The sequence below is a fragment of the Cucumis sativus genome, chromosome 7, assembly GCF_000004075.3.
Source record: "Cucumis sativus cultivar 9930 chromosome 7, Cucumber_9930_V3, whole genome shotgun sequence".
NCBI lineage: Eukaryota > Viridiplantae > Streptophyta > Magnoliopsida > Cucurbitales > Cucurbitaceae > Cucumis > Cucumis sativus.
Window position 1 is genome coordinate 1530963 of NC_026661.2, and position 21079 is coordinate 1552041.

At 32.8% G+C, this 21079-nt stretch overlaps 2 protein-coding genes across 2 annotated transcripts; one reads left to right on the forward strand and one right to left on the reverse strand.

Annotated features, from left to right (window-relative positions):
* The first annotated feature begins 1827 nt into the window (after nt 1-1827).
* Nucleotides 1828-10997, forward strand: LOC101215882 (epidermal growth factor receptor substrate 15-like 1). Its single transcript, XM_011660331.2, has 13 exons — nt 1828-2238; nt 2547-3612; nt 4555-4779; nt 4882-5114; nt 5490-5564; nt 6300-6371; nt 6458-6556; nt 6657-6728; nt 6818-6932; nt 7199-7267; nt 7349-7838; nt 8500-8626; nt 9935-10997. Exons 1-13 carry the CDS (start codon nt 2089-2091, stop codon nt 10586-10588), a joined length of 3447 nt encoding a protein of 1148 aa, XP_011658633.2. The 5' UTR covers nt 1828-2088; the 3' UTR covers nt 10589-10997.
* A 5337-nt stretch (nt 10998-16334) lies between these two features.
* LOC101209983 (amino acid transporter AVT3B) lies at nt 16335-18131 on the reverse strand. Its single transcript, XM_004153303.3, has one exon. The coding sequence runs from the start codon at nt 18125-18127 to the stop codon at nt 16673-16675; it is 1455 nt and encodes a 484-aa protein (XP_004153351.2). The 5' UTR covers nt 18128-18131; the 3' UTR covers nt 16335-16672.
* Between the last annotated feature and the right edge of the window lie 2948 nt (nt 18132-21079).

Consider the following 21079-nt stretch of genomic DNA (forward strand, 5'->3'; position numbering starts at 1 on the left):
TAATACTGTTGATTATTTTTCTAAATATACGATATTCGTTAAATTGGATTTTATTTGGCCCACTTGAAAAAATTAATATCAATCACAAAAATCATTATTGTGTATATATAGTGTCATTGCAGTGGTTATGACTTTACTAAATATAAAAAGAAACAAGTAGAAAACAAATACAAGCAACATTAATACTTGGTGAATTATAGCAAATTATGTGTGTGAATTTGGAAACAATAGTATTAGAAAAGGACAAATAATTATAAAAAAAAAAAACACCAATATGATTAAGATTGCAATAATTCAACTAACTTGACCCTTTTCTTAGTATATAGAAAGTTTGAACTATTATTAGTACACATATTATCATTTTAACAAATAAATATAAATTATTGTTCTAACTAAATACAAAATAACAATAATAACATAGTAGACTAGTAGGCATTGAGTTGGTGTTGATTGAAACACCTTACATGGTGAAATTTTGAGTTGGGTTGGTTTGGATTACTCGAGTCATATATATTTAATTTATGTTACAAAAATAAACAAAATGTTAGCATGTACAATTTTGATTTAAATATTTTAATATATTGAATTAAGATTTACAACTGAATTTCAATTTATATAATGCAATTTTTCTTTTCGAGAATACTAAAATAGTGTTCTTACGAATGGTTGGGGAATAAATTATTAACAAAATATATATATATATATAGGTAAAAAATCATAAAGTTAATAATAAGTTCCAATTGGTTTAGGTTAGTTCGAGTTATTTTAGGTGAAATTATGAATTGACCCAAGACTAGTTGAGAATCTAACCCAATCGACAGCTATTGAGTTGGGTTGATTGTTTTTTTCAAGTTATCGCATCTTTTAAACATCGATAACAATAATAATAAAAACGAGAGTGTTGATGTGAAGACAAATATAAATAAATAATTGTAGTTTAACTTAATTTTGAGAATGTTGTGATTTAAATTTTTTTACGAAAATAACCTTAGTAACAACGTAATTCATCCTAATACTAAACTAATGTGAAACCTACCTTATAGAGAAGCTGGATTGAAAATATATATTAAAAGAATCATTTGAATTTGAAAGGAATTAGAAATTTCTATCATTTTAATCCAAATTGGAATCTTTATCAGAAAATCAATAAAAATATAATTCATCTGTCCCACTCAAAAATTGAAAAAAAATGTGATTTAAACTTTAAGACAATAAATTATTATAATTAAAAAGTTAAAAAAAAGACTAGAAAAATTAAATTCCTATAGTGTTTTTGTTAAATAAACGGATGAATCGAAAGAAAAGTTAGCTATAAAACAACTTCTACATTATTTAAAATTAAAGATTCGATCTCTCACTTTATATATTGAGCTGAAACAAAGTTATTTTCATTTTGAGTTGAAGGTAATACCGTAACCAATTAAACAATCACATTGTCAATTTCTTACTTGAATAATCATAAAGTGAGAGATCGAACCACCAACATTTGAAATGGTAATTGATGTCTTATCCACTTAGCTATGTTGAAATGAAATCGACAACCTTAAAATATATATTGTTATATTTACAAACAATATTTTAATACAATAACATACTGTAATATCCATTTGATCCGAAATCGAAATACATATGATAAATTTAACCGTGCGGAATCGATAAGAGATTTATTACCAAAATAAAGGAGAAAGATTTATGGGTTAGATTTGCAAAAACATGAAAAGAAAGAAAGAAAGAAAAGGGCAGTTTTGTAAATAAGATCAACAAATGCGGATCAAAAGGGAGAAATTAAAAAAGCTTTTGATTCTTTTATTTCTTCTTATTATTATTATTTGTTGTTTTTCTCAGCCCATCTCCCCAACCTGCTCCCCTTCATCAGTGTCTATCCCATTTCATTTCCGATTTTTTTTTACCTTTTAATTTGTTGGGAGGATCATTGTTCCAATCACCCGATTTCGTTCTTTTAGGGTTCTTTGGATTTGTTGTTTAATCCATGTGTCTTTGATCTGTTTTGGATTTTCTCATGTTCCTGTGTCGTGATTCCCTTGCCTCGTTGCTTCGATCCAAGAGTTGTAGATTTTGAATTCAGCAATGGCATCGGCGCAGAACCCAGCGCCGAACGTGGATCTCTTCGATGCATACTTTCGACGTGCCGATTTGGACCGCGATGGTCGAATTAGTGGCGCTGAAGCCGTTTCCTTCTTTCAAGGCTCTGGATTGCCTAAACAGGTTCTTGCTCAGGTAACTCTTCATCACTCCCTTCTTTTTTTGCCTTCTTTTTCTTCTGGGTTTGTGTCATTTTGCACTTTGCGTGGTGGGTTTTTGGTTGCTGTTTGTAGTTGACAATAATCGGTGTTGCTTTGGGTTGAGTATGACTGAGATTTGAATCAAGTCTGTAGGTTTTTCTTCTCTTAGAGGCTGGAATTGCAATTTTGGTGACAATTGGTTTTGATAGCTTGAGAATCTTCGAGAACTTCTACTCGTGTATCTTGATCGTTTGGCTTCAGCTTTTGTTCTATTTGTGACTGTTTTTGTTGATCTATGTGTAGATTTGGGCGCTTTCGGACCCTAGACAGATTGGGTTCCTTGGTCGGGCGGAGTTTTATAATGCCCTTAGACTGGTTACTGTAGCACAGAGTAAGAGGGAATTAACTCCTGATATTGTGAAAGCAGCATTGTTTAGCCCAGCTGCAGCTAAAATACCAGCACCACAAATAAATTTCAATGCCCAGCCTGCATCTCAGTTCAATTCTACTGCAGCAGTACCTTCACCTCAGAGTGGCATTGTTGCTCAAACACCGTCCCCAGGTTCAGGGGCGAATGCTCCACCAGTTTCTTCTAGGGAGAGTCAATCTGTAAGGCCTTCGTTGGCAGCTCCAAATTCTGCTTTCCGTCCAGCACAGGGATTTCCAGGAGTAGGTGCTGTTTCGGGGCCGCCTCCAACTAATTCAAACATCTCAAATGACTGGGTTAGTGAACGTGCCAGTGGAGTTCAAGGGACACCCTCACAACCTCCGAATAGAGGACTCAGTCCCGCTGGAACACAGGTTGGATTTGGGCAATCAAGTGCAGGACTAACAGCTTCTCTACCCCCAAGGCCTCAGTCTGCTCCTGGAGTAACGCCAGCTACACCATCACCTTTGGAAAGTAAAGTGCAAGGTATTACTGGAAATGGGACTGCTTCTGGATCTTATTTTGGACGAGACGCCTTTGGTGCAACCCCAATTTCCTCAAAACAAGATGTCCCTGCTGGCAATAAAACTTCCACATCAGTTGCTGTTCCCGTATCTCCTGTCACACAACCAATAGTTAGAGCAAGTTCCCTTGATTCTTTGCAGAGTTCATTTATGAAACCACCTCTTGCTAATCAGGCCCAACGGAACCAGGCATTTGGGAAGTCCAATCAACAGACCGTACCGCAATCTGGTTCCTCTGCATTTTTGGCAGGATCTCAGAACTCTGTTTCTGGACAGTCTCAGCGTCCCTGGCCTAGAATGACACAGACTGATGTGCAGAAGTATACTAAAGTTTTTGTTGAAGTAGATAAGGACAGAGATGGAAAAATTACCGGTCAAGAAGCACGGAACTTGTTCTTGAGTTGGAGACTACCCAGAGGTATAAATCCCTTTGAACGAGAGTTTCCACCTTTCCTTTTAAATTTTGCAAAATTGCCAAGTTCTTTTTCACCTCCTATTTATTAGGATTTTCAATTCTTTTTTTTATTTTTAGTCTGTTAAGCAACAAAGCTGGACTGTTTAGTGACATCTAACCACATTCCTACACGAAGTTGAATGTAGGTTTTAGTTGTGGATTACTTCATGTGATATTCAATAATTATCTTTGAGTCGTCTGACGGTGGATAAATTATTCAAGAAAGTTTTGGCCGACAATTTTGTACCAAACTATCATGGGTTGGCCTAGTGGTCAACAAGATGCGTGACTTTTAATAAAGGACTTAAAATGATGAAAGGACTTAGCATAGTCCCTTTCTTTAAATGCTGCTTCCTTCTTTTGTGGGCTTGTTTTTTATGCCCGTGTATTTTTTCATGTTTTCTCAATGAAAGTTGTTGTTTTCATGAGGGGCCAATGAATTCAATCCATTGTGGCCAATGGCCACCTACTTAGTACTTAATATCCTACAAGTTTTCTTGCCATCCAAATATTGTAGAATTAGACGAGTTTTCCCGTTAGATCAGTCAAGATGCATGCAAGTTGGTTTTGACACTCACGAGTAGAAAAAAAAGAAAAAAGATAAACAACAAAAAACAAATTCGTATGTAGGAGACAAACCAGAATTTATGATTTAACCATGGTCAAGCGTAATTTTTAGAAAAAGTTATATTTTCCGAACTTGCTTTATTTACTATAAAGTCAGTACAACACTAAACCTTTCTTTTTCTAGTAAACTGGAAAATATTAGAATTGTTTCATTGATGGACAGATCAGAATCTTTATCTTTCTCATTTGAATGGTTGTTTTTTTATAAATGTAAGCTAATTTTCTTTTCTCGATTGATAATGATATTCTCACGAGTATATTATTGTTGACATCTGTCAGAGGTTTTAAAGCAAGTGTGGGACTTATCCGATCAAGATAATGATAGCATGCTTTCTGTCAGGGAGTTCTGTATCGCACTCTATTTGTTGGAGCGGCATAGGGAAGGGCATGTTCTTCCTGCCATGCTTCCTAGCAACATCATGTTTGATTTTTCCAGCAATGGTCATCCTGTGACTCCAGCTGCATCTAACTATAGCAATGCAGGATGGAGACCACCCACAGCTGGTAATCTCTTTCGAGTCACTTCATGGCCTTTGCAACTTGTTGGACTCCTCTAGGTGGGAAGAAATTTACCTCAATACTAACTTTTTTCTTTTACAAAAAAAGGTTTCCAACAGCACCAAGGGGTTCCTGGGTCTGGTAATGTGCAGGGAGCTCCTACTGTTGGAGTACGCCCACCTATACCTGCTACAGCCTCCCCAGTTGAGGGTGAGCAACAAACCAGTCAACCTAAATCGAAGGTTCCCGTGCTGGAGAAAAATCTTATCAGTCAGCTTAGTACAGAGGAGCAGAACTCCCTGAACTCAAAGTTTCAAGAAGCAGCAGATGCTGAGAAAAAGGCACCTTATTAACTTTCTTCTCATGCCTTATTTTTGTTCTATCCTCTGATAAAGACATAGTAGTGATCTTGGTTATATTCCTGAAGAGATATCATGGAATTACAATGGATTTTGTCTTTCAGGAAAAAAAATACCTTGCTTTTACACATAGCTGCTTTTTTTATTTATTGAACATAGGTTTGTGGATTGGAAAAGTTGCCGCTGGTCATTTTCACTTGCTTTCCTACTCATTTCCACTAAACATTTTCACATTGTTACAAAATACAAACTAAGCCATAGCACCATTTGATCTAATATTAAGGAATTTATATTTTCCTACTGATATTTTGATTTGTTTGTCACTCTTGTTCCTGACACATGTTTTGTTAAATGAAGGTTGAAGAATTGGAGAAAGAAATTTTGGAGTCTAGACAGAAAATTGAGTATTATCGTACTAAAATGCAGGAACTTGTAAGTATTAAAAAAATTCTTTTATGCATCTTTTTTTCTTTAAGCCATAAGCTGTTCGTTGTTATACTAGTATATGGACTGCAATGGCTTGTGGTCCAAAAAGTTCTGTAAAAATGATGGGTTTGTTGTTGAGAGACGCATGTCACACAAGGAACTTAGCAGCTTTTACGTTGTATTTATTCACTCTATGAATTAGAAGTTTTGTTCTTGACTGGCTGGCTCTTTTTGTATAGAGTGTAGTTTGTGGGAGCCTGGGAGGTGGCTTTATTAATTTAAATATATCCCCTTTTGATGTTTCTTATAAAAACAAAAGTTTGCGTTTCTCATGAAAATAATGAAGTTCTAGCACCTATCATATGCTTGAGTGAGTTTTACAAGCACTAGCTTTTATTTTTCTTTTGCTAAAGAAGGCTTTTGTACTGTATGTGTGCATTGAAGATTGATTTCTGTTCATAATACAGCAACATTTCTTTTGTAGAAGATAGTTTAGGTATAATATTTTATGTCATTACCATTGAAAGCATTTCTAAGGTCACGATTCATTGGAGTGGTTTTGCATTTTGGTGATTGTTGGGCCCGTCCTTATTCTGTTTTGATTCTGCATTTTGTACTTGTTTGTTGTATAGGACAGGTGTGTTACAGTTATAATATTTGATTACCCTGCTACTTTAGTCCCTCTGGCAACATCTGATTACCCAGCTGCTTTTTCCTGATTTTTTTTCTTCTCTCAACAAGGTTTTGTATAAGAGCAGATGTGACAATAGGCTGAATGAAATATCTGAAAGAGTGTCTTCAGATAAACGTGAGGTATCTATTTGATGGAATAACATGTAGTTCATCGTGTTTAATGTAAACGATTACAGTGAACTGAAAGAAGGTTTTGAATATATCAGGTAGAATCCCTTGCTAAGAAATATGAAGAGAAATACAAACAATCTGGTGATGTAGCCTCCAGATTAACCGTTGAAGAAGCTACATTCCGTGATATACAGGTGCATCACTTTTTTTAAATCTAATAGGTGGGAATCAATTTCCACTATGCTATGCGTTCAGAAACAAACTATATTTGATGCTCTGTTTTCTCTGGTTTAGGAAAAGAAGATGGAACTGTATCAGGCGATTGTAAAGATGGAACAAGATGGTAGCGCAGATGGTGTTCTTCAGGTAAATTTTAGGTTTGGGCCAATGGAAGTGGAACCCTGAAGGAACTCATCTATAAGGTCATTAACTCATTTCTATATTCCAAATATCAGGCACGTGCAGATCGTATTCAGTCAGATATTGAAGAGTTAGTGAAATCTCTCAATGAACGCTGTAAGAGTTACGGTTTACGTGCAAAACCAATAACTCTGTCTGAACTTCCTTTCGGTAAGTTTTTTTTGTACTGCCTTATATCCTGTGCCGAATCTCATCTTTCTGGCTATTACCAATTTACTATATTTTCCTTTACAGCAGTCTATTTGAATTTGGTTATGAATGATTCACATTCAAATGAGAACAATCATATTTGCCTTTCATTATCGGGAACATGCAATTTTTTAAAATCTTATTTGGTTATTTGATATCTTAACTATGAGAAATAAGTGAATTTCAATATTTTTTTATAATTTTCCCCTCTATGTTTTCAAATAAAGGTTGGCAGCCTGGCCTCCAAGTGGGAGCTGCTGACTGGGATGAAGATTGGGATAAATTTGAAGACGAAGGTATGCTGGAAGAGTTTATATTAGGCATTTACCTTATCTGCTGTGACTACTGTGGATTAATCGTTCACAATTTATTTTCAGGCTTCTCTGTTGTCAAGGAGCTCACTCTTGATGTGCAAAATGTCATTGCCCCTCCTAAGCAGAAATCTAAGTCTGTTCAAAAAGGAAAAGTTGACAGCCAAAACGTTACACCGGCAGCTGATGATGACACCAAGGATGGAGATTCTGGACCAAATGCTGATACCAAAAGAGATAAGCCTCCTAGTATGGACGAAACAGCTGTTGAAAATGGTTCTGCACACGATAATAAAAGTGAAGATGGGTCAGTCAAAAGTGCTCCTAACAGCCCCTTTACAGCCAAAAGTGCTCCAAACAGCCCCTTTGCACCCAAAAGTTCTCCTGGCAGCCCCTTTGCACCCAAAAGTGCTCCTGGCAGCCCCTTTGCACCCAAAAGTGCTCCTGGCAGCCCCTTTGCAAGTAGTATTATTGGAAGTCCCAAGGAATATATGGATTCCCATTTTGGAAAGACTGCTGGCTTTGATTCTTCACCCCGTGATAAGGACACTTTAAGGTATTGTCAACAGTCTTTCCTTAAAGGTAGCAAGCAGTAAGGAAGTTTCATTCATCTGAGATAGGCCTTACCCTTTATCTCTTGCTTTTTGGGCCAAATGCACGTGTGAGGGAGAGTTTGGGAATGGATTGAAAAGAATAGACCCTATGTGAATGGATATAAAGTAAAAAAGAAGAATGAGCTGAAAATAGTTTACTTTTGTCCAACAACTTAAATTTGTTATAGGTCCAGGGATGATTTAACAAACCATGCTTCCTCAATCTAACTTTTCTTCTTGATTCTCTAGTTCTCCAAGATTTTTGTTTCTACTTATACTTCTATAGTCTGTTTCTGTGTTCTTTCTTTGTGGTTTATGGGTCAAGATCTTTAACTGACTAACGTTGTTACTAATGTTTTTTAAAAGGACGGTACTGGGTGTGAGAATGGGAATTACGGGAAAACTTTTGATCTTTTGTTTTGTTTTTGTTTTTGTCTTGTTTGCTTTTTTATTTAGTTTTTAAAAATCCTAGGGGAGAGGAGACATTCAAGTGGCATTCATTTTTTAGCAAGAAAGAAGAGTTGCAAAATGAGTTCATAGCTTCTATCATTCTAGTGGTTTTCACTTTGAAGTTTTAGTTTCTCTGCTCTTGAAGATATAATAATACCTGAACCATTTCTTCAGTGATCATGGAGGTGCGGGATCTGTGTTTTCTGGTGACAAGAGCTATGACGAACCAGCATGGGGACCATTTGATGCAAACGATGATATTGACTCTGTTTGGGGCTTTAACGCAGGAGGTTCCACCAAGGTAAGCAGAAAACTGTACTTTATAATTTACTACTCAACTAGCACAAATGCTCCTCACTTTTAATTACACAACCAACTTTTCCCCCATAGGTTTCTGTTAAGCCTCCAATATTACTGAAAAATTCTGGGTGACAGTTCGTTAGGATGGGGGACCAGACCACTGAAAGTGTATGGGATTGATTGTGGTCAGTATATATTATAACGAATAGTGGGTAGGGAGGGAGAGAGCCAGCTCTCCACTATCAGCGGGAGTGTAAAGCCTTCAGCTTTGTTTTGGCTATCTAATATTACTAATAGTAAGGAAATACCTTACAGTTTCCCTCTGTTCTTTATACTTAGGAAGACACACTGGGCACTCTGATTTCTGGTCGGAGTATGTGTTGAGCATGTGTACAGACGTGTACCCAATTTTAGATGTGCTCCTCTGGAAAAGAGAGAGTAAAAAAGGAAAAAAACTAGTCATCTATACACTCCATGTAAAACCCTTACCAAGTAAGAGAAAGGGCCAAAGTGAACTTAGTTTAATGGTAATCAACCTGATCGTCTGTTAGGATACCGTTTAACAACAAGAACTCTCAAGAACACAAAGAACAAACAAGAAAACTAAAAGATAGATTTATATTGCAATACCAATAAGAAACTATAATATAACAAAGCCTTTCGTGAGAGCTACTCTCTCCCAATGTTTCCTACCGGAAATCACTACCAAAATCTTCTATACCACCATGCTCTCAACACCCCCACTATTTATAACTTCAGCCACAACAACTCATTGTGTAATTACTATTATGCGGCTCCTACCTAATACCTACTATCTCCATAACTAGGGGTCTTACATCTTCTTCCCTAGAGGTTGGAGGTTCCATCCTCCATCCTCCACCCCCCTAGTTAAAGGTAAGATCAATGGAGTCTATTTATATGCACTGATCCATCCCTAAACAGGCAAAAGGTTAACACATTTGAAACTGGTATAAAATGAATTGTTCGACTGCAACTTTTTATGTTCTTAGGTTTCTTGTAATGTAAAATGTACATGTGTTATCTATATAGAAGTGTTAAATATATCAATATATATGTTTCTTTAAAAAAAAAACTATTTATATGTATATATATATATATAATATTTTTCTTCAGTACCTATGAATTTGAAATTTCTTTTATGTGTTATTTTATATTTTGTGGTGATCCTGAAATCAACTTGTTTAATTGTGCTTGTTGCATATGTTCATTCTGCTTCAGCGTTTATTCATTAAGCTGTTAATGAGACCTAGTGATGCTTATTATTTAATTTGCCATTTGCTCTTTCTAGACTGACAATGATGTAAACCGGGACAACTACTTTTTCGATTCTGGGGATTTGGGCTTGAATCCTATCAGAACGGATCCATTCCAGGCTAAGAGAAGCACTTTTGCTTTTGACGAGTCAGTTCCCAGCACCCCACTCTTCAACTCGGGCAATTCGCCGCATAATTACCACGAGGGATCAGAAGCAGGCTTTGACAGTTTCTCAAGGTTTGATACTTCCAGTGTGCACGACAGTGGTTTTTTCCCACCACGTGACACATTTTCACGCTTCGATTCAATGCGGAGCAGTAGAGATTTTGACCAGGGTTCTGGATTCTCATCATTTGGTCAATTCGATACAACGCACAACAGTAGAGACTTCGACCAGGGTGGACCCTCATCACTGACGCGTTTTGATTCAATGCGTAGCACTAAGGACTTCGACCAGGGATTCCCTTCATTGTCACGATTTGATTCGATGCAAAGCAGCAAGGACTTCGACCAGGGATTCCCTTCATTTTCAAGATTCGATTCAATGCGCAGCAGCAAAGACTTCGATCAGGGTCATGGATTCCCATCATTTGACGATCCAGATCCTTTTGGATCAACAGCGCCATTTAGGGCGTCCCTTGATAATCAAACTCCAAAGAAAGGATCAGACAATTGGAGTGCGTTTTAGCCAGGTTTGCATTGCTCATTTTACATATACGATATATTTTGTCTAGAGCCTTCTAGAACGGTTTAAGCTGTGGGATGATATGATATTATTTGAGATGTAGGTTTGTCCTCAGTGTGCCATCTTTGTCTCAGGTTGATGCTTGTCATGTATTTTTTTCCTCTTTCTTTTCATCTTGTGTATTCAATTTTTTATATAAATTTTAAATTCATTTGTACGTTTTTTTTCCCTTTACTTTTTGAAAAAAAGAGAATCCTTTATAGTTTTGGCGTGAATTAATTTGCAGAAGTATTTTTTCCTGTTGAATTATGATGCCCGAGCCTTCAGTTGCTATGTATTTTTTTTTCTTGGTAAATTGTAAAAAACACCGTTACAGTTTGCAGTTATATTCTCCAACTTTCCTTTTGTAAAAGTTGAGCCCTCAAACTTATCCAAATATTTAGAGCTGTTACTTTTATTTTTCTCATTTGGACCTCCAGAGGTCAAATATCACCCACATAGAATTTTGAGAGTGTAATTGCATCAACCGCTATATTACAACGGTGACCGCCTTTTTCTTAATCATCATCCCTATATTTTGAATCATTTTGCTCAATAATGAAATATATGTAGAGTAGATTATTTTGATTAGTTTTAAATCTTAGGTACTTTGAGTTTTATGCTTCTATTTCGAATCATATATGCGTTTTATTTCTGAAGAGTATTTTTGTTGCCCTTTGGAAATCCTTAGAATTTTCTCTATTTAGTTTTCAATTTATCCTTTATTTGTATGCTTATTATACTTTTCTTTTTCTTTTCAAGATGAAAAATTGAGCCATGGACGTATTAAAGTAAGCTTGAGTTAGACAATTTGTCTCCTTATATGCGTGTATATATGTTATAAAAATAATAACAACTATGGAATATTAGGTAAGAGTCTTTAAACAAATTTATATATTGTTAACCTCCAACATTTAATTTATAAAACCCAAATAGGAAGTGAACTCAACCAAACATATTTAGCCTTAATCTATCACTCTTAGCCAACACCGTTAACCCAAATTAACTTTAGACCTACAGATATGGACAAAAGAGATGAATTGGAAGCTCCCAAAATTTTCTTCCTGCCAAACTCGAACTTCACGTTTAGAGACTTATTTCTTCTATGGTGAACCACGATCTCTTCTTGTCATTCACTAGTTTGCCTTCACCTTTACCTACCTAACCTATAAAACTAAACATAAAAGAAAGGATGAGTATATACTCAATAAGCACTGGGCTCTCGGTGATCTCGAAGGAACACCCTAAAAGAGCTTAAAAGAGAGTCGGGTTGTAAGTGATTCCAAGGGACACCCATATGGTATGACTGTTTAACGGTAAATCTAATATAACATCCTACGTAAATATCTAATATAACATCCTACGTAAATATATCGTATCGTAAATACGCAAGTCATACATGTTGCCTTTAACTACCTTAATACATGATACAATTCTAATGTGGATTCATACATGTTGTAACTACCTTAATAATATATGCATCCAACTTGAACGTGGGGATCCAATAGAAAAATTTGATATTAGCTATACAAAATTTAATCTTTAATCTTGGCCGCGGTTGAAATCCAATTCAACTTTGGTTGAGAGAATTTTTCCGCTCAATTTTCCAATTAAAACTTTCCAAACCTTCAAGCAAAAATATCTCATTTTAAAATCAATCCAAGCAATTCTCACCAAAGGAGTGGCTCAAAAACAGAGAACGGCTTGATAAGGCAGTCGGCTCGGGCGCACAGCTTGCGAAAGAGAACCGGCTCGAAATGCTTGCACGCGTGCGGCTAGGTAGTCGGCTTGCGGAAGAGAGCCGGCTCGAAATGTTTGCACGCATGCAGCTTGGAGACGTGCAGCTTGATCCTGACGGAATGGCTCGTGTAACGGCTCGGGTCTAAAACGCGGCTTGATGGAGAAGCTTTAGCTGGGACGCGCGGCTCGGACTAAGGATCGGCTCAGGTCCAACGGAGCGTGTGTCTTTGGTTCGAACGGCTCACACGAAAAATATGCGACTCGAGCTTGAAGTTGACGGAGAAGACTATCGCACGGTTGGGAGGTTGTCGGCTCGGATCTGGAACGCGGCTGGCTTCGACGGAGCGGCGACAGAACGCTGCAGACGCGAAGACGAAGAGGTTACGGCTGCCGGTAGGACACGATCAACACGACGGCTTCGTGTGCGACGAGCGGCTGGCTTCGACGATGAAGAAGACACGCGAAGGAGATGGCTTGGGTAGAAGGGTGAAGAGCGGCGGCTAGGGTTGGAGAGGAAGGAAGAAATACAGGTTGAAGAAGATGAATAGTGAATGGTGTACACGTTTCACGAGGATAAAAAAATATATGAATAATATTAATAATAAAATACTATTATTATTAGTTTTCCTTAAAAATATAATTTCCTTTTCCTTCCTCTTTTCTCTTTCTTTAAAATCCCACCAAACCAATTTTTTTTTTAACTTTTTTAATAATAGCAAATTCCAAAATTTTCTCTCTTTCATTAGCCCTAATCCATCAAATAACTTCATCCCAAAAACAATATCTTTTAAAAATAAGTATATTATTCATAATATAATTATTTCTCTCCCAATACATCTTTCCCTAAAATTACATATATAAAAACTTAATAATTATATTAACTCCGATAATATAATTATTGTTATTTCCAATAATATAATTAATCATAATTCCTTCATGATTTTCCCAAACTAGATTACCAAATATCAATCCATCCTTACTAATCCATAACAAATCTCAAAATTCTCAATTTCAATAATTAATTAAACATTATTTTCATAAATATTTAATTAATCATAATCTCCACAAACATATAATTCCCACTAAAAACTCAATTCACCCCAAAACAATTCTAACATTCATAATTTAAACAAGATAATCCAATTTTAAAACAGTCTTATTTTTGGTGATACGGTTCCATACAATTCTTAATAAATGGAGGTGTAGAGAAATTTTTTCACACTATCGTGAACTCGTAGTATTAGAAACTTACTCGATAAATTGTAAAAGTATTCCCAATTTTGGTATCAAATCCCTGTTAAAAGTTCATATAGTTTTATTTAGAAATTTAGAACTTTTGTATTTTGATATTACGTTCCTAAAAAGATAGTGTCAGAAATAGCATTCTATAATGAATTAGGTTCACAACAATTGAGTAATACAATATGTTTTAAAGGTTGTCTTGTACGAACCAACAAACAAATAAAAGATAATCATTTTAGTTCTGAATTTTCACATTTGTCTATTCCAATGCCTAACTTTTCTTTTAATTAAAACAAATAATCATTTTGATTTGTTGGGGTGATTTGGAAAAGTAAGATAGTTTTATATTTAAATCGGAAAAAATAGGTGGTTTGAAAAGGGATTGTTTTTTTGTCATTTAGTAGATTCCTTTTTTATTTAATCTTTTTAAACACTACTTCGTCACTTTTTATTCTCTCTCATTCTTTCTTTATCATTATAACTTTTTTGTTTTAATAATTTATTAACCTATTATATACTTAATAATTTTTTAATAATTTTTCCACAAATTCATATTTACTATTAAATACTTAGTTATTGTTAACTTAATGATTTTGTAATAATGTATTATTCTTAATTCTTAATTTTTTATTCTTTTATACAAATTAATATTGACTTAATTATATACTTAACCAATTTCGTAATAATTTATTATTTATTTCTTTTTTATTATGCACTCCCATATTTTTTTGAATATGTTTGATAATTTCTTCTTTTATTTTATTAATATATTTTCTCCTCAATTTATTTCATAACAATCTTGGTAATGTTTGATAATTCTCCAATAATCTAAAGTTGAGGGAATAATTTTTTTAAAAAAATTTATATAATTAATCTATATGTTTTCTTTTTATTTCTTATTTTGGATGTATCGATTTCATACTAAAATTCTTAAATTGACAAAATTTTTAAAATAGATTGATCCAAATACACCAGAATAAGAGTATATGTATTATGAACATTGTTAATTCTTTTAATGTTTTATTTATAAAGTTATTTTAATATTTTATTTATAAGTATGATTGATTAATTTTTTTAATGTTTTAATTAAATTTAAATTTTATGTATTTAGATCCATCTTTCTTAAAACAGTGTCGATTTAAGATTTGTATCATGAACTTGATACATTCAAAATAATAAAATAAAAAAACATATAGATTGATTACATAAATTTTTCAAAAAATCATTTTCTAAAGTTTAAATTATTGGCAAAATTATCAAAACATTGTAAGATTGTTATTAAATAGATTGAAAATAAAAACATTGTAATAAAATAAAAGAACAAATTACCAAACACATTATAAACAAAATAGGAATAATAAAATATTACAAAAATTATTTAAAAATCATTAAGTTTAAAATAATTAAGTAAATAATAGTCCATATAATTTTTTTTTTAAAAAAATCACTAAGAATAAAATGATTAATAAATCATTAAAATTTAAAAGAGAAGGAGAGAGAATAAAAATAGGTGAATTATGTTTTAAAAAATTAAATAAAAAAGAATCCACTAAATGAAAAAAAAAAAAAAAAAAAAAAACAACCCATTTTACCTATATTGTTTTAAAATCACTATTTTTCCTAATTTAAATATAAAATCACCCTACTTTTCCCAATCACCCGTTTTGTTCCGTCCATTAATTACTTTAGGAATTGAAATATCATTTGTTCCATTCTAGTTATGTATATTTATTAAATTTTCAATTTAATATTTTTTTTTTGTTAATTTTTATTGAGATTGATTACATATCATAATAATTTTAATATAAAAAAAATTCAAGAGTAATTAACGTAAATGTAACCAGACTTAAAAATATTTAGGACTTGTATGACAAAATAATAGAAGTCGATGACAACAATAATTTTTTCATAAATTTCATGTGTCATTTTGAATTATATTTTCTTTGCGATTTTATTAATCTTTGGCCATCACGATGCAATTAAGAGTTGAGATCCAATAACTAAAGGTAGAAGTTTCTCATACTGAGACATATCTCAGCTGAATTGAGTTGAGATTCAATAACTAAAGGACTGAGACATATCTCAGCTGAATTGAGAAGGACATAGTGATTTTTGAGATGAAACTTGAGCCAACTTGGAGTAGTTTATGAGTAAGATTGAGAACATAGAAGGATATTTAAGGATTTTTTAGCAATCTCGGGCTCGAGTTTGGTCGAGATTGAAGGTAAAAAAATAAAATTTGAAGGACCTTGAAGCTATCTCAAATCGATTTTGGCCGAGAGTATCTATACGATCGTTCTACACAGTCAAGCTCTTTCATCCTGGGGCATGGTATGTTTGAGAATGTGTATCAAAATCTACATGAACGTTCTACACAATTATGTATCGCGCGAATGTGGCCGACTTATCGTGGGTCTATGAACTTTTTTCGTTTTCAAAATTGTTCTATATAAATATTTTGTCGATTTGTTATACTTTTTAAAAAACCGAAAACGAACTATTTGTAAATATTTCTATTTTTGATAATTTTTTCACATAGGAATGTATTTTAAAAATTTATAGTAAAAATGCTAATAAAAAATAAAAAAAAAGTAATGAAAAAAACAAACTAAATTTAAGATTTGTTTATTTAAAGAGCAAAGACAAAAATTGAACAAATATAAAAACTAAAAATAAAAAATATTTGTCTGATTGAGAATAGTGGGGGAAGGGAGAAATAGAATATAGAAACCCACAAACAAATGAAATTGTTGAAAATAATAATCAACAACTTTTAATTTCAAATCCATTGTACAATACAAATACATTATTTCAAGTATAAACTATAAACAAAATCTTAAGATTATTCTTAACCACATATACTCAATGCCATAATATTTCCATAATTAAACCTTCTTGAAATCATTAAATAGGAACAAAATAACATCAAACCTCCATTGATGAATCTCCTTGAAGCTTTGCATGATGAAGATGGATGATATGAAGAAACTAAGCTGAGTTCCTTTGCAAAAGAGACCAACCCCATCATTTTTCATCTTTGAATGAAATCTCAAGAGAATTAAATTACTACTTCCATTTGTAAGCTGAAATTGAAGAAGTTTCTTTAGCAAAATACATCTGTTCAACAGCACTAACAGTTCCAGCAACTCCAAGAACAATCCCAGAAACAACAATGAACAAATCTACACACCATCCTTTCCATCCCATTTCTTCTTTGAAAACCAGTAGATGGAAGAAAGCAGGAAGAACAAAACCTAATGAACAGCACAATCCACTTCCAACCAATGACAAGAAATCTGTAAAATTAGGAACCCACATAGCCACTAAAGTTGCTAATACAACAAGTAACCATCTCAGCCAAACACAGTATCTTCCTCTTGAGAATCTTCTCTCTATAATCTCATAAGCTGGATTCATCATCAATGGCATAGTGAAGAATAAGTTTATACAGAGACCTAGTTTAACAATGGCGCTTAATAATCCAGGACCCATGTTTGAAGTTATCACATCACTTGTTTCTTGTCCAAAAGCAAAGTAACCCAGAACCCCAAATCCACCATATAGAGCAGCAATAAACGCCATTGAAGAACCTAAGATCTTACCAAATTGATCTCTGTCTTTCATCTCTGATTCTAGAGGGAGAATCATGGCGATTCCTTCAAAGGCGTAAGCAGCTACTCCCATGCCATAGAAGAAAACTGATAATCCTCCAAAAGCTTCCACTGGAGGCCGATTCTTTAAGAAAACAGAAACATCTTCAACAATCACCACTCCCATAGCCCCTAGATCAACTACATCTGCAAAAATACTCAATGGAGCCAAATGAGTAAGGGATTTGATCGAATTCAGACCCAATTGGAAGGGTAAACAGCCAATTATGTATAAGATTTTAGGGGAAGCTCCCAGAAAATCAGAGCCTAAAGCCTTGGAGGATGAGTTGAACAAAGTGCTCATCGTATTGCCGATGAAGACTAAATACCCAACGCAGAAGCCGGTTTGAGCTAAAATAATTAGAATATCAACGATCATCCGGCCAGATGAGCCACAGATTGTAAATCCCAAATCACCAAAAGAATTGATCTCGGAGGAACCGTCGGCGACGAGCTTCCGACGAGTGTAGACGAGAAGCATCATGCAGTAATAAGTGACGGCGGCGATGCAGAAGAGCATCATGAGACTCATAACCCATCCGGTGCGCTTGAAGGCATAAGGAAGGCCGAGAACACCGGCGCCGACGATTGAGATGAAGACGTTGGCGAAGGTCTTTGCTTGAGAGGACCGAGGCCGTCCGCCACCGAGGAGGGGGGTGTTTTCTCCCGGTGAAGGAGGCTTCCGGGTGTGAGCAGAGGAGTAGACGGCTGCAGTCCTTTCGTTCCCCATTAATTCCAGCGAAAGGAAGAGGCTTCTCAGGTGTTGGTATGGTGTTTGTGTTTGGGAATGAAGGAGAGAAGAATTATTGGCGGAGTTTGAAGATGATGATTTAATGGATGATTTTGAGAGACTTAAGATTGGAATTTTCATTCATTCATTTCCCTAAATATAACTTTTGTTATTTAGTTTTTTTTTAAATAAAATATAACAATAACAAAAAATATTAGCAAATTGTTTATTGTTATTCTTTTTTTATATGGTATGAGATTAAAATTTAATCAAATTTAGTTTACAAAATGATTGTCAAATTATTTACTAATGGTTGAATTTTAGTAATTATATTTCCTTTAAATTAGTGTTTATCAAAATTGATTAAATTATAACAATAATTTTATAAAAAAATAAATATATGTGAATATGTTTTAAATTTTTATTTATAAAATACACTAAAATCTATCCAACTATCTCAGGTCAATTTAAGTTTTTTTTTCCTGTATTTTATAAATAAATTTATCTTTTTATCCATAATAATTTTCCTTAAAATTGTTATATAAGAAAAAAAAATTGATCATGAATTAGCATGGAGGAGGACTAAATTTAAAACGGAGTGAAAATACAAAAACTAGAATTGAAAAATTGAAAATACGTAGACTAAATTTAAAACTTATTGAAATTACATGAACGACAATTGGACAATTAAAAGTCTATAAAAAAAATATAATATTATTTTTATCCCAATTAATAAAAAAACAACAATATTTTAAAATAATAATAAACATTTTACGTTACATTTTGAGTATAGTTTCTATTTTTCCTTTTAAAATTTTAACAACTACTACAAAGCATAGTATCGGTGAGTCTACCTTGGTTGATACACAAACACACATGTGTTTACAATCACGAGACCTAACGTTTGAATTTTATCCCTATAAATTTAAAAATAAATCAAACAATGAGCCAACATAACACAACACAGTACTCTAAGAAAAGAAAAATAAAAAATAAAAAAATTATTTAATAAATAAAACATTTTAATTTCTCTCGCAATTATGAATAATATTAGTATAAAGAATAAATTATTTATTTCAAATTTTATAGATAATAAATACAAACAAATATCGATAAAAGTGTATATTTAATAAAATTTGAAACTTATTTTTTTTTTTAAATTTTGTTATTTACATTAATTTGGGTATGTAAATACATAAACAATTGACAAATTTGAAAGCATGAGAAATAAAAATGAAAATTCTTATACTTAGGAGTTAGGACTAAAACATGCATTCTGCCTATTTTGGTTTTTCTTTTTAAAATGAAACCATATTATTAATTTATTATTCTTCAATGAAGATAAGAACAAAAAATGGAACAATCATTTTATTTTTGGCTTTATTACATTAATTATTAAAGCACGCAATGTATAGTCCTCTAAAAATAAAACACCTAATTTTTCTTCATTTTAAATAATAAATAATAATAATAATAAAAACAAAACACGTAACACATAATTATATACGTCAATCCAATATGTCAATTGAATTATCTTCGATTATATTGATACTAGAGTGGTAAATTTTTAGTTAAATACATATTCATATGTGGCAACTTTTTCATCGTTTATGGTTTATATTTTTTTAGGTTTAGAAAAAATTATATGTTAACGATTAATTGGACTTGTCTTTTGATCATAGTAAAATTTAAATCTCAAATTAAACGTTCTATATTTTCTTAGACATATAATGATTAGTATATAGGTAATGCTTATTAATTTTTTAGTACTTTATAATTGTGTATGTGTTGTTTAAAGAATCTTCATTTTGATGAAAGCATGTTTACGTGAAATGTAATTATCACTTTTCGTGACTATTTTTTTAGTCATGTAATCTACTGTTAAGGTGAGTGTACGGATGACTCGTGAAGAGAATGTTATGATTGGTTGTTTCGTGACACTTTATTTTAATTAATAATAAATATTTATTGTCACTTAATATCTATCACGATACTCTTTTGTATGACAAATTTAAATTGTTAATATATGTTTCAAGAGTCGACTTTTTCTGTTGATTCAACATTTACTTTGACATTGAAAATCTGCCACAAAATATTAACGTTGACATATTTACAGTGTCAATAATGTCGTAATGGTGACATTATTGTTACATCATTGAATTGCGATAGTTGACAGGATGCTAAAGTCGTATGACTACCTCTCATAACATTTTTTAAATGTTAAAAGTATGCTTTTAACTATGGTTACCTATTTGTTTCATATCTGTTGTTACATTTATTTTGACATAAAACAAATACATAAACATAAACATGAATTTTCATATATAATAGAGTTTCTATCGTTTATACACTGAATGTTCATTTATATATCATTCAACCCTTAACATCATGTGATATTTTGAACATGATATGTTAATGGGCGATGAATTGCTTTCTTGAGTTATTATATGACCTTGCTAAAAAATAAGACTAAATTACTATTTGAGGTTCGTATCTATTTGATCCCTAATAAATTTTAAAAAAATATTTACGATATCTTTGAAATTTCAATTTTTTTAACTTATTAGATATTTAAACTTTTAAAAGTGTCTAACTAATCATAAACTTTTAATTTTGTATCTAATAAATAACTTATTCTCCCTCTTTTTTTTTTTTTTTTAAAATAGTTAGCGGATCTACTTAAATTGAAAGTAAAATTCAATTTTATATTAAATAGATCAATTGATTCTGTCAGTATTACACATTTAAAAGTTCAAGAATTTATTTGTTGCTTTTGATAATTTATAACCAATTAATTAATACAAATTTTAAATTTATAAACTATACTTGTAATTTACACTTAAAATACTCCAAAGTTAGCTCGATCTAGTGACATTGCATCCTCAAATGATATAAACTTATTATAACATTGCAAGAGTTTACATGTGACCACATACAATTTTTTAGAAGAAGAGACATTATTTAAACAGTCTCACTTGATTGTGTTCATAAAGGGAATGCATCCATAATCTATTAGGAAGAGTTTTCCAACCTTATTTTTCTATTTATCAAGCTCACCACACCGATACGAGAATCTTTCATATGATCAATTCG